Consider the following 13,139-nt stretch of genomic DNA (forward strand, 5'->3'; position numbering starts at 1 on the left):
TGAAGATCTTGTAGGTTTTGGTCTCTGTCTGAGGGGTTGGAGCAAATGCGGTTGTACCTCAGCGCTTGGCTATAGACAATGGATCATGTGGTGTGTCTGGGATGGAAGCTGGAGGTATGAAGGTAGGCATAGCGGTCGGTGGGTTTTTGGTATAGGGTGGTGTTAATGTGACTATCACTTATTTGCACCGTGGTGTCTAGGAAGTGGACCTCCCATGTAAGTTGGTCTAGGCTGAGGTTGATGGTGGGGTGGAAACTGTTGAAATTGTGGTGGAATTCTTCCAGGGTTTCCTTCCCATGGGTCCAGATGATGAAGATGTCATCAGTGTAGCGTAGGTAGAGAAGGGGCGTGAGTGGACAAGAACTGAGGAAGCGTTGTTCCAGGTCAGCCATAAAAATGTTGGCATATTGTGGGGCCATGCGGGTGACCATAGTGGTGCCACTGGTCTGGAGGTATATATTGTCACCAAATTTGAAATAATTGTGCGTGAGGATAAAGTCACAGAGCTCAGCAACCATTTGTGCTGTGGCATCATCAGGGATACTGTTCCTGACAGCTTGTATTCCATCTGCGTGTGGGATGTTTGTGTAGAGAGCCTCTACATCCATGGTGGCTAGGATAGTATTTTCTGGAAGATCACCAATGCATTGTAGTTTTCTCAGGAAATCAGTGGTGTCACGGAGATAGCTGGGAGTGCTGGTGGTGTAGGGTCTGAGTAGAGAGTCCACATATCTGGACAATCCTTCAGTGAGAGTGCCAATGCCTGAGATGATGGGGCGTCCAGGATTTCCGGGTTTGTGGATCTTGGGTAGTAGATAGAATAACCCCTGTTGGGGCTCTAAGGGTATGTTGATTTGTTCCTGTGTTAGTGTAGGGAGTGTCCTGAGTAGATGGTGCAGTTTCTTGCGTATTCCTCAGTGGGATCTGAGGAAAGTGGCCTGTAGACTTTGGTACTGGAGAGTTATCTGGCAGCCTCCTTTTGGTAGTCAGACCCATTCATAATGACAACAGCACCTCCTTTATCAGCCTCTTTGATTATAATGTCAGGGTTGTTTCTGAGGCTGTGGATGGCATTGCGTTCTGCATGACTTAGGTTATGAGGCAAGCATTGTTGTTTTTCCACTATTTCTGCCTGTGCACGTCAGCGGAAGCATTGTATGTATAGGTCCAGACTGTCAGTTCGACCCTCAGGAGGAGTCCATGTGGAGTTCTTCTTCTTGTGCTGTTGGTGGGAGGGTATCTGTGTATCAGTGCGCTGTTCAGTGTTATCTTGAAAGTATTCTTTGAGTCAGAGATGGCGAAAGTAGGCTTCCAAATCACCCCAGAACTGTATCATGTTTGTGGGGGTGGTGGGGCAAAAAGAGAGTCCCCGAGATAGGACAGACTCTTCTGCTGGGCTGAGTGTGTATCTGGATAGATTGACGATATTGCTGGGTGAGTTTGGGTACCACTGTTGTGGCCACATGTGGCAGGTAGGATTTTAAACAGCTTACAGTCCTTTTTCCTTTGTAGGGAGGTGAAGTGTGTAATGTAGGTTTCAGAGTAACAGCCGTGTTAGTCTGTATTCGCAAAAAGAAAAGGAGTACTTGTGGCACCTTAGAGACTAACCAATTTATTTGAGCATGAGCTTTCGTGAGCTACAGCTTCATCATCTGATGAAGTGAGCTGTAGCTCACGAAAGCTCATGCTCAAATAAATTGGTTAGTCTCTAAGGTGCCACAAGTACTCCTTTTTGTGTAATGTAGATCTCCTGTCTTATTTTAGCAAAGTCCATTTGTATGGAAGGTTGGTTATTTATGAGAGTCTCCAGGTCGGAGAGCTCTTTTTTGATGTTTTCCTGTTTGCTGTATTTGTCTGTATTTGCTGTTTGTCTGTATTTTGTGTCATGCACCCACAAAGCACACTGTGTCAGGTCTTAATTAAAATAATAATGCATCCAGACCATTGTAAAAATGTCCTGTCCTTGTGCACTTCCACCACTCTGCTGGAGATTCTAATAGATTTTATTGTAAGGAAGTTTTTCTTGATAGTCAGCCAGAAAGTTTCTATTTGAATTCATCCCATTATTACTCTTAGGTCTTATGTTCTTTGTAGTACTTGAAATAATTCCTCTCCCTTCCTGTCACCTACACCATTCAAGTATTTGTAGATTTTTGTCATGTCCTCCCTTTGTCACTGATTGTGCAATTGTCAGTAGGGTGCCATGTGGATGTAGAGGTCTTACTATACATCTCATTGCAGAATTTGGGGCATCAGATTGTGACACACAACCAGGAAAAAAAAAAAAGCAGTGACTTGGTGATTTGATATGGTATGATTGAGTGAAATAATTTTACCTTTCTCAGATTCCTTATGTGCAACAGGGCTAGATTGAAAAAATCCCAAATTAGCACTAGTAGGACCATTTTAGAATATTAACACCAAATAATTGTTACAACCTTATTTACTTTTCAGTATTTTTATTTTTTGGTTAGTTTTTTGCATTTTACTTGGCTTCCACTATGAAAATAGACTACTCAATTTTATTTGAAGTTATTTCCTAGTTAGTTTCACTTTCAGGTTCTCATATAGAATAAATCTTCAGCATTGCAGTTGCAAACGTTGGCCCCAGTCCTGCAAACATTTAAACACATGCTTAACTTTACTATTACAGTAAAATATCAGAGTTACGAATACCTCGGGAATGGAAGCTGTTCGTAACTCTGAACAAAACATTATGGTTGTTCTTTCAACAGTTTCAACTTGATTATCATACACATTGTAAGGAGAGTAATCACTTTAGATAAGCTATTACCAGCAGGAGAGTGGGGTGGGGGGAGATAAAACTTTTTGTAGTGGTAAACACCCATTTTTTCATGCTTTGTGTGTATAAAAAGATCTTCTATACTTTCCACAGTATGCATCCGATGAAGTGACTTGTAGCTCACGAAAGCTTATGCTCAAATAAATTGGTTAGTCTCTAAGGTGCCACAAGTACTCCTTTTCTTTTTGCGAATACAGACTAACACGGCTGTTACTCTGAAACTTTTCAACAGTTTACAACTGAACATTGAAACAGCTTTGAAATTTTATTTGCAGAAGAAAATGCTGCTTTTAGCCATATTAATTTAAATGAAACAAGCACAGAAACAGTTTCCTTCCCTTTTCAAAACATTTTTTAACTTAAGTTTAACACGGTACTGTACTGTATTTGCTTTTTTGTAGTTGTTTTCTGTGCTGCTACCTGATTGTGTACTTCCGGTTCCAAATGAGGTGTGTAGTTGACTGCTCAGTTCATAACTCTGGTGTTTGTAACTCTGAGGTTCTACTGTATGAGTAATCCCATTAACTTCAATGGACCTACTCATGGTAGTAAAGATAAGTACACGCACATAGACATTTTTACAAGATCAGGGCTGTGAGCAGTTTTATTAATTTTAGTGGGACTACTAATTTAAGCAAAATGAAGCATGCATCCAAGTGTTAGCAGGTTTGGGACCATTGTAAGGTAATGTTGAAACCCAAACACAAAACTATTTTTATTTTTAATCCCATTAAAGCAATTTTGTAAATACCAGCTTTTGTCAACATTTTTTATTTTAATAATTTTTACAGTACCTAAATTCAGGGCCTAACCTACTGACCAATAGCCTCTTAACCAATGGCAAAAAAATACCTAAAGAAGAAAATATTTAGGTAACTGAAGAAAACTGCCTCGCTGCTCCTTTCATGAGCTCAGCAATGCAGTACAGGGCCCTGGGGAAGATGATTACACACAGAGAGAGCTAGAGAGGGGTGACAACTTGTGCTCTGAGTGCGAGTCTCCCAATAGTTGGTGTTTTTTCTTAAAGCCCCAGCTCCAGGAGTCATGGGATCCCGTGACGCTCACGGCCGGAGCGCTCCCTGCTAGGAGCGGCCACGCGCCTTGAGCGCACAGACTGTGGGGGAGGAGCCCGGCTGCGCGAACGCTTCTCTGAGTCCTGCCTTGGGACACCGGGACTACATCTCCCAGCAGCCCTTGCTCTTCCGGCCGGGGGCGTGCGCAGTCGCGTCTCCAATGCCGTTCGCCTCGGCGGCGTCGCGCGGGGCGGCTGAAGATGGCGGCACGCTGGAGCAGCGAGAATGTGGTGGTGGAGTTCCGGGACTCGCAGGTAACAAGCTCCCGCAGCCTCCGCGTCCCACCCCCCCCCGCCTGGTCCGTGTGGGGAGCGCCCTGCTTTCCCCCCTCCCATGGCACTGGGGCCGAGGGGGAGCCCGCCTGCGGCGCTCCCCGGCGCACGGGCCCCGCCAGGGCTCGGATCCTCCCGCCCAGCCCTCGCGCCGGGGGGCGCCTCTCCCAGCCCCTGCGGGCTGCTGCCTGGGCAGGGCCCTGCGCCCAGCGCCGCGATGCAGCCGCTTCTGGGGAGCCACGCAGCAGCGCGGTGGCGGCGTTGCTCCTGCCAGCGCCGGGCACTGCAGCCCCGCAGGGACAGGGCTCGGCTCAGCAGGGGCGAGCGGGGCACTGGGCAGCTATTTAACAGCCACAGCACTGCGCAGAAATGTGGGGCGGGTGGTGAAGAGTCCATGCCCAGTCGGAGCTGCAGGGACACTGTCCGCTTGGAGGCATGCTGCCATTGCCTTGTCTGCGCCGCCTCGTCCTGGGCGTCGCTGATGTCGCTCGGGGTGTGAATACGCCACCCCGCAGCCCCCCGGGCGTAGGCAGCGCTTCGTCGGCTGGAGACAGGCTCCTTACAACGGCATGGCTGTGCTGCTGCAGCCCTGCCCTGGGAAGGTGCCGGGTAGCCCCTCTTTGTCGCGGGGAGGGAGCTCTCCTGGCGACAAAATAAAACCACCCCCAACCAGGGGCGATCGCTTCACTGGTGGGAGAGCGGCTCCCCCCAGCAAAGCACTGTCCACACTGGTGCTTTTTGTGGTTAAAACTTTTGTTGTTTAGGGGTGTGTTTTTTTACACCCCTGAGCAACAAAAGTTTTATTGCCAAAAGTGCCAGTGTAGACAAAACCAGAGCTACCTCCTCTGGCAAAGGTAGAGTAATTAAGTGGACAGGAGAGCTCTCTCCCATCGGCTTGGACATCTTCACCAGACGTTCTACAGTGGCACAGCTCCATCCGTGCCGTTGTAGCACTTCTAGTGTAGACTAGCTCATAGAAATGCAGGAGTGGAAGGGACCACATGAGGTCATCAAGTCCAGCCCCCTGCACTGAGGCAGGACCAAATCTAGATCGATGCATCCAATGAAGTGAGCTGTAGCTCACAACAGCTCATGCTCCAATAAATTGGTTAGTCTCTAAGGTGCCACAAGTACTCCTCTTCTTTTTGCAAATACAGACTAACGTGGCTGCTACTCTGAAACAAATCTAGACCATCGCTGACAGTTGTTTGTCCAATCTGTTCCTAAAAACCTCCAACGACAGAGATTCCACAGCCTCTCTAGTTAATTTGGTCCAGCATTTAACTTCTGTGACAGTTAAGAACTTTTCCCTAATGTTTAACTAAATCTCCCTTGCTGCAATTCAAGCCTGTTACTTCTTGTCCCATCCTCCGTGGCTAAAGAGAACAATTTCTCACCCTCCTCTTTATATCAACCTTTTTATATAGTTGAAGGCTGTTATCATGTCCCCACTCAGTCACCTCTATTCCAAACTAACAAACCCAATTTTTTCAATCTTTCCTCACAGGTCATTTTTCTAGCTCTCCTCTGGACCTTCTCTGATTTGTCCACATCTTTCTCAAAGTGTGGTGTCCACAACTGAACACAATACTCCCAGTTGAGGCCTTATCAGGGCTCCCTAGAATGGAGTAATTGCTACTTGTGTCTTGTGTAAAACACTTCTGCTAATACATCCCAGAACGATCACTTTGTTTGCAGCGTGTTACATTGTTGACTCTCATTTAATCTATGATCCACTATAATCTTCAGATCTTTTTCTGCAATATTCCTTCCTAGAGAAACAAGGTGGGTGAGGTAATATATTTTTTTTTATTGGACCAACTCTGTTGGTAAGTGGGGCAAACTTTCAAAGTACACAGGGCTTTTCAAGAGCTCTCTCTCGCCATCAAAAGTTGGTCCAATAAAAGCTATTACTTAATCCAGCTTGTCTCTAATCTCCTGGGCTGACATGGCTACAACACTGCATACTCCTTCCTAGGCCGTCATTTCCCATTTTGTATTTGTGGAATTGATTATTTCTTCCTAAGTGAAGTACTTTATCTGTGTCCTTATTGAATTTCATCCTATTTATTTCAGACCATTTCTGCAGTTTGTCAAGATCATTTTGAATTCTAATCCTGCCCTCCAAGGTGCTTGCAACCCCTCCCAGCTTATCATACACAAACTTTATAAGTGTACTTTCTATGTCATTGTCCAAATTATATTTGAAGATATTGAATAAAATGGACTCAGGACAGATCCCTGTGGGACCCCACATGCTATATCCTTTTAGCTTGATTGTGAACCATTGATAATGTGCACCCATCTTGTAGTAGGTTCATCTAGGCTATATTTCTCTAGTTTGTTTAAGAGAAGTCATATGAGACAGTAACAAAAGCCTTACTGAAGTATAAAATCATACTTCTATCAAGAATTTTTTTTACCTGTTGTTGTTACAGTTAACAACTGAGATGCCTGTAATTAAAATATTAGAGAGAAAATTCTCTCTCTTTTGGTGGTACTTGCTATATAGTCACTTTCAGAGTTTCCTTTGAAATTACAGTCATTTTCCCCCGTTGTTTGTGTGAGGCCTTAAAGCAGCAGTAGAGAGAGAGAGAATCCTAGAATATCAGGGTTGGAAGGGACCTCAGGAGGTCATCTAGTCCAATCCCTGCTCAAAGCAGGACCAATCCCCAACTAAATCATCCAAGCCAGGGCATTGTCAAGCCGGGCCTTAAAACCCTCAAAAGAAGGAGATTCCACCACCTCCCTAGATAACGCATTCCAGTGTTTCACCACCCTCCTAGTGAAAACGTTTTTCCTAATATCCAACCTAAACCTCCCCCATAGAATCATAGAATCATAGAATATCAGGGTTGGAAGGGACCCCAGAAGGTCATCTAGTCCAACCCCCTGCTCAAAGCAGGACCAATTCCCAGTTAAATCATCCCAGCCAGGGCTTTGTCAAGCCTGACCTTAAAAACCTCTAAGGAAGGAGATTCTACCACCTCCCTAGGTAACGCATTCCAGTGTTTCACCACCCTCTTAGTGAAAAAGTTTTTCCTAATATCCAATCTAAACCTCCCCCACTGCAACTTGAGACCATTACTCCTCGTTCTGTCATCTGCTACCATTGAGAACAGTCTAGAGCCATCCTCTTTGGAACCCCCTTTCAGGTAGTTGAAAGCAGCTATCAAATCCCCCCTCATTCTTCTCTTCTGCAGGCTAAACAATCCCAGCTCCCTCAGCCTCTCCTCATAACTCATGTGTTCCAGTCCCCTAATCATTTTTGTTGCCCTTCGCTGGACTCTCTCCAATTTATCCACATCCTTCTTGAAGTGTGGGGCCCAAAACTGGACACAGTACTCCAGATGAGGCCTCACCAATGTCGAATAGAGGGGAACGATCACGTCCCTCGATCTGCTCGCTATGCCCCTACTTATACATCCCAAAATGCCATTGGCCTTCTTGGCAACAAGGGCACACTGCTGACTCATATCCAGCTTCTCGTCCACTGTCACCCCTAGGTCCTTTTCTGCAGAACTGCTGCCTAGCCATTCGGTCCCTAGTCTGTAGCTGTGCATTGGGTTCTTCCGTCCTAAGTGCAGGACCCTGCACTTATCCTTATTGAACCTCATCAGATTCCTTTTGGCCCAATCTTCCAATTGGTCTAGGTCCTTCTGTATCCCCACTGCAACTAGAGACCATTACGCCTTGTTCTGTCATCTGCCACCACTGAGAACAATCTAGATCCATCCTCTTTGGAACCCCCTTTCAGGTAGTTGAAAGCAGCTATCAAATCCCCCCTCGTTCTTCTCTTGTTTAAAAAATAAAATGTAATTGCTAAACCACAAAGTTTGGCAGGGATACTCAGTAGCGGGTGTATTAGCTGAAACTACTTTTAATTCAGTTGTAGAAACTTTTTAAAGTTGACTATCCCTTTAACTTTTTCAAAACAAGTTCTTATTAAAGTAAAGTTGAATAAAAATGTGAGCAGTAAATTGGGTTCCCCTGGTACTTTTAGCAATATTATTTTGTTTACAGCATATATTTTTAAATGTGTTGGTGTCTCTTTAATCCAGGATTTGGGCAAGATCCCAGAGTTAGGCCTATTTTTTTTGAGAAATGCCTTGGAATCATTTATGACCATAAGTGTTCAAGGCCTTGGTTTTATGTTTTCTTCCAAACTACCAGATAAGACATACTTGTATCATTTTCCCCTTCTTTCAACATGCTTACCCTAGGTTTATTTTTTAACTCTTGGCTCGCCTGCCTCGCCCCTTTACTTAACTGCCGGGTGAGTGACTGACTCCGTCAAAGTATTTCTAGTTTCTTTCTCCTGAAATGGATTTTGGTAATCTGGACAGTTGCTGCTGGTTTCAGTGTTAGTGACCGTCACAGCTACAACCCTTGCAAGGTGATGGGGATCTAAGCATGGCTTCAATCTGCAAAAGAGATTCATGGTGAATGGAAATGGATGACCAAGTTGATACGTAGAAACCGGGCTGCTTTCCTGTCCTGCACGTCTATTGCATTTAAGGTTCTTTTAATAAAATAGCAGAAAGATCTCTGGCAATAATCGTGGTAGGAAATCCTCTTGGCTTCATTTCCTTGAAATCCTTGTGTGAAAGTGTAGTGACTATCAAATATCTGAACAGCCAAGATAGCTCTGTGCCTGCTAAGCAACATATTTTTAAAAACTCATAACCTCTGTTGCCAAGAAAATGAGCATTTTAAATTGAAGTTTGTTGCTAAGCATCCCATGTTTTGCTGAATGCATACAATGCATACACTTAATCAATTGAGAATAACTTTTTTATTGTTTTTGCTCAATTGCTGATCATATATTTATTCCTCTTATTAAAATGACTATACCCAGAGTTCTAGTATTTTTGTCCAGCTTAATCATCTAAAATCTGATGGGCAAATTATATCTTGTTCATTTAGCCATAACTCATTTAAAACATTTGGGGAACAGACCCATGTCTGACGTGCTGATTTACTGTTTCTGTTACTGGGGTTGCTGGTGAAAGCAACATTTAAATTATTTTCTATGGCAGTTTATCTCTAGTCTACATTGTTCAATTGGGTTTGAGTGGAAGAAAATTGGGGGCCCTCTTTTCAAGAAAACAAGAAGGCAAACTTATATTTTGGAAGCTACTACTTATAGTGAAACCCTTACAAGTGCATCCAAATGCAGATGTTTTAAAATATACCACATAAGGAAACATGCTTAAAAGAAGCACTAGCAATTGCAACAACAGTTGAACACAGTAGCTCTGTCTGTTACAGTTCATAGAATATCAGGGTTGGAAGGGACCTCAGGAGATCATCTAGTCCAACTCCCTGCTCAAAGCAGGACCGATCCCCAACTGCACCTGTATTCTCTCTCTGTGGTCCAGCAAGAGTTCCCACTTTTAGCTTCTAGCTCCCCAGCAGTCACCTCTTTTGGGTGCAGACTAGTGCCTCTGTCCCTCCTGAGCTGGGTATTTCCAGGCAGCCCTCACTGTGAATTTCCAAGTAAAGCCAGGATGCCTAAGCAGGGCCTGCTTTACTCTTCGTCTTGGAGACAGAAAACGGTGTAATTATCACAGTTAAGTTACCACACAGCTCTTTCTAAGCAAGCACATTTACTCTTAAGGTAAAAACATTACAGAGAAAACATATTAACACAATAAAAGAGCCTATATTGCACATGCCAATAAGCGTACCAGAGAGCACCCCAACTCCAACAAGTGGTCTGGCCAGTAAACAGTCCTTTAAACCCCACCAGGGATTATTTCTGTGGGTACAAATTCATAACCCCTTTTGCTCAGAACAAGGCGACAAACTGGGCCACGTCCTTCCAACCCTTCCAAGAAAGGACTGCCCCTTCTCCACTGAGACAGATGGTCCTGCTCATCTGTAGGATCAGAAAGAAGGCCCTGAGTCTGTTTTAACTCAGGGTGTTTAACCAGAAGTCCTTTTTTTGTCTGTTGGTCCATGGAGAATCCAGTTTGAACCTGTCTATGCAAGCCTCCCCAAGTGGTGATGCTGCTCTGGTGGTGTTACAGCTGGAGGGAATTTACCTAACCAGCCCCCCTCTTAGCTCCTGTTAGCGCTGTGGTCCCTCTTCCCCATGGAATTACATGCAGTCCCTGGCCACAATGACAGACCAACTTAATTCAGTCAGGTTTGTGCAGGATATTGCAGGAAATTACCATCTCTTGTCACACTACTTCTTTAGGAACAAAGGTGTTGAGTTAATACGTTTTCAGTGTAATGAATCCAGCCTACAGCCTTCTTTGTTTTACATCTTGCATTCCTCCATCTCTTCCTCTAGTCAAAGTATTAAAGAGATCAAGTTTTGAGAAATGAACATGGTGCCGTGGTGAAGAATTGCTTCCAGAGAATTGATAATGAGATGAAGACATTCACCTCTAGTTCACTTGTTCAGATCTGGTCCAGATCAGGAGAAAGCAAATCTTACCACTTGACAGTTTATATGAAATGAGTTGGGGGTCTCAGTCCTCTTCCTTGCAGATTGACAACTGTCATGTTGAAATCTATCTTAATAGAGAAGCTGAGGATTAAAAAGACTATGGAGGCTGAACCTACTTCCTTTCTCCTGGAGCTGTTTCTTGCAGGTCAGCAGCAAGGCCCACTGGTGGATTTAGGAACTGGCACTGCCAGTTCTAGGAGTAGAGGACTTCAGTCCCCAGGGCTGGTAGGCTGGCACCTTTCACTAACGCTGAACATACTCATATGGTTTGGGTTTGGATCTGTATGGGTAGGGCTGTGTGAGAGCTCTGCTCACAGCATGTGGTAAAACACTATAACTCCCTAGCTCTTACAGAGCACTTCTTGGCAGTATATCTCCGAATGTTTTACAAAGTCAATCCTCAGTATCATTATCCCCATTTTACAGCTGGGGAAGCTGAGGTTCACAGAGGTGAAGTGATTTTCTGGAGTCACCCTACAGACCAGTGACAGCCTGCATCTCATCCATGTTCTATCCACACTGCCTCTGTGACATGAATATTACACAGATGCTAAAGAGCAATCTACAGACAAATAACACTCAGCACTTACAGCCCATAGAGCTCCTCACTGCAGCCAACCTGATGTTTAATAACAAAGCATTACTTGTGGAAACTCCAGGCCACAGCCTACAATACTGTATCTCTTAGCAGAAGGCCGTATAGCAGATTAAAACCTGGAGTGTCTACAGGCTACATCTCCTCGCTGAAATTGAAGGAGTTTGTAATCTGTGCTCTTTGATCCAAATGGATGTGGCCCATAGGTTCTTGGCAAGCTGTCAGTGCAGCCCAAAGGTGGGTTAAAATAATTTTTTTCTGATTAGCTTTCAGCATGCAAGACAGTGAGCTAAGCTAAATAAGTAACTGGTCTCTACCCTCCAAGAGCTTACAATTTAAAGATAGTTTATGCTCCAATACATCTGTTAGTCTATAAGGTGCCACAGGACACTCTACTGAATCTAAAGATAGTGCAACCATGGAAAATCAAGTCTGTCTGCTTCCTGCAAAGTGGAAAGCAATAGTTACAGTACATCCAAAAGCAGATAGCATTCGGGGGTATGAGAAGGTGCTTTCTGAAGATAGAAGAGCAGTAAAGATGTTTGGGGGGTGGGGGATGCTGCCTGTGCTGTTGACTAAGCATTCCTTTCAAACATGCAATAGTTTGAACATACCTATCTAAATAAGCTAATTGCAGGTAACCTGAGAATTTAGTCTAGAGGAAATCTGTCTTAGTTTTGCTCAGAGCTGCATTCTGAAAGGTCATGTTCTTGGCATGCAAAACCTCTGCAATGAATTTGACAGTGAAGTTTTACACCCAGATTCGAACCTGTAATACTGGACCAGCCATCTTCCTATCAAGTGACCTCATTTGTGATGCTGACAGAATGGTCGTCCAGGATGTGAGACTGTATACTGGCACTTTGTCCTGTTCTCGTCAGTAATTAAGTTTTATGGCATTGAAATTTGTCCTAACAACACTTACTCACTGTCTACAAATGCAGTATACCGATACATAAAGTGTTAATTACAACCATATATGAACAGTTACTAAATTGCAAAGAACTTTTTAAAACAGGAACAGCTGATTAAACCTATTTTAAAAACCTTTGTACAAGATGACTTGAGCTTTGAATTATTGGTGTTCTCCTATCTCCTGGGAAAGATGGACAAAGTACCAAGAGCATAAGGTTGCTCCACTCTAGCTGCATTAAATACCTGCCAGTTGACTAGTTCTTCATCAGACCAAAAGCGCTTATGTCAATAATGGCTTCAGCTATTTTCCTCTTCATTTTTCATAAAAGGAGCTATTCTAGCTATTGTGATAGAGATGGCAATTTCCTGTTATATCTTAGGGAGACCTTACTAATTAAGTTTAAGTATCTTTGGAGTCCATTGTATTAAATGAATAGTTCATATATTATTGTGGGTCGTGATTGCATGTAACCGCTCGAGGGGGGAGATGTGACAGATGTGAGACCTAGCGTTTCAAAGGACTATCTTGAACAATGTGTCAGACAAGAATGGGCTTTTGTAACACAAAGTGTCAAGTGGATTTCCTGGGGAATATCTAGAGCAGCGGTGGTCAAACTTTTTGGCCCGACGGGGATAGAAATTGTATGGTGGGCCATGAATGCTCACAGAATTGGGGTTGGGGTACAGGAGGGGGTGCAGACTCTGGGGTGGGGCTGGGAATGAGGAATTTGGGGTGCAGGAGGGTGCTCTGGGCTGGGATCAAGGTGTTTGGAGAGCAGGAGGGGGATCAGGGCTGGGGCAGGGGGTTGGGGCATGGGGAGAGGCTCAGGGGGTGTAGGCTCCAAGCGGCGCTTATCTCAAGTGGCTCCTGGAAGCAGTAGCATTACCCTTCTCCGGCTCCTACTCAGAGGCGTGGCCAGGCGGCTCTGCACGCTGCCACATCCGCAGCCCCATCCGCCCCATGCATCCCCATCCACGGCTTCTGGGAGCAGCGTGGTGCGGCCCCTGACCCAATTCCCCA

At 44.6% G+C, this 13,139-nt stretch overlaps 1 protein-coding gene across 6 annotated transcripts in view; it reads left to right on the forward strand.

Moving 5' to 3' along the window:
* WDR59 (WD repeat domain 59) overlaps positions 1–13,139 on the forward strand; it is a 93,258-nt gene that overhangs the window by 1,436 nt on the left and 78,683 nt on the right. For all 6 annotated transcript variants that reach the window (XM_078848064.1, XM_078848063.1, XM_078848059.1 and 3 more), the window contains exon 2: positions 3,831–4,130. In XM_078848064.1, the coding sequence (XP_078704190.1) occupies positions 4,077–4,130 (54 nt within the window). In that variant the 5' untranslated portion in view covers positions 3,831–4,076. The remainder of the gene's footprint in view (positions 1–3,830; positions 4,131–13,139) is intronic.

The sequence above is a fragment of the Lepidochelys kempii genome, chromosome 12 (genome assembly GCF_965140285.1).
Source record: "Lepidochelys kempii isolate rLepKem1 chromosome 12, rLepKem1.hap1, whole genome shotgun sequence".
Taxonomy (NCBI): domain Eukaryota; kingdom Metazoa; phylum Chordata; order Testudines; family Cheloniidae; genus Lepidochelys; species Lepidochelys kempii.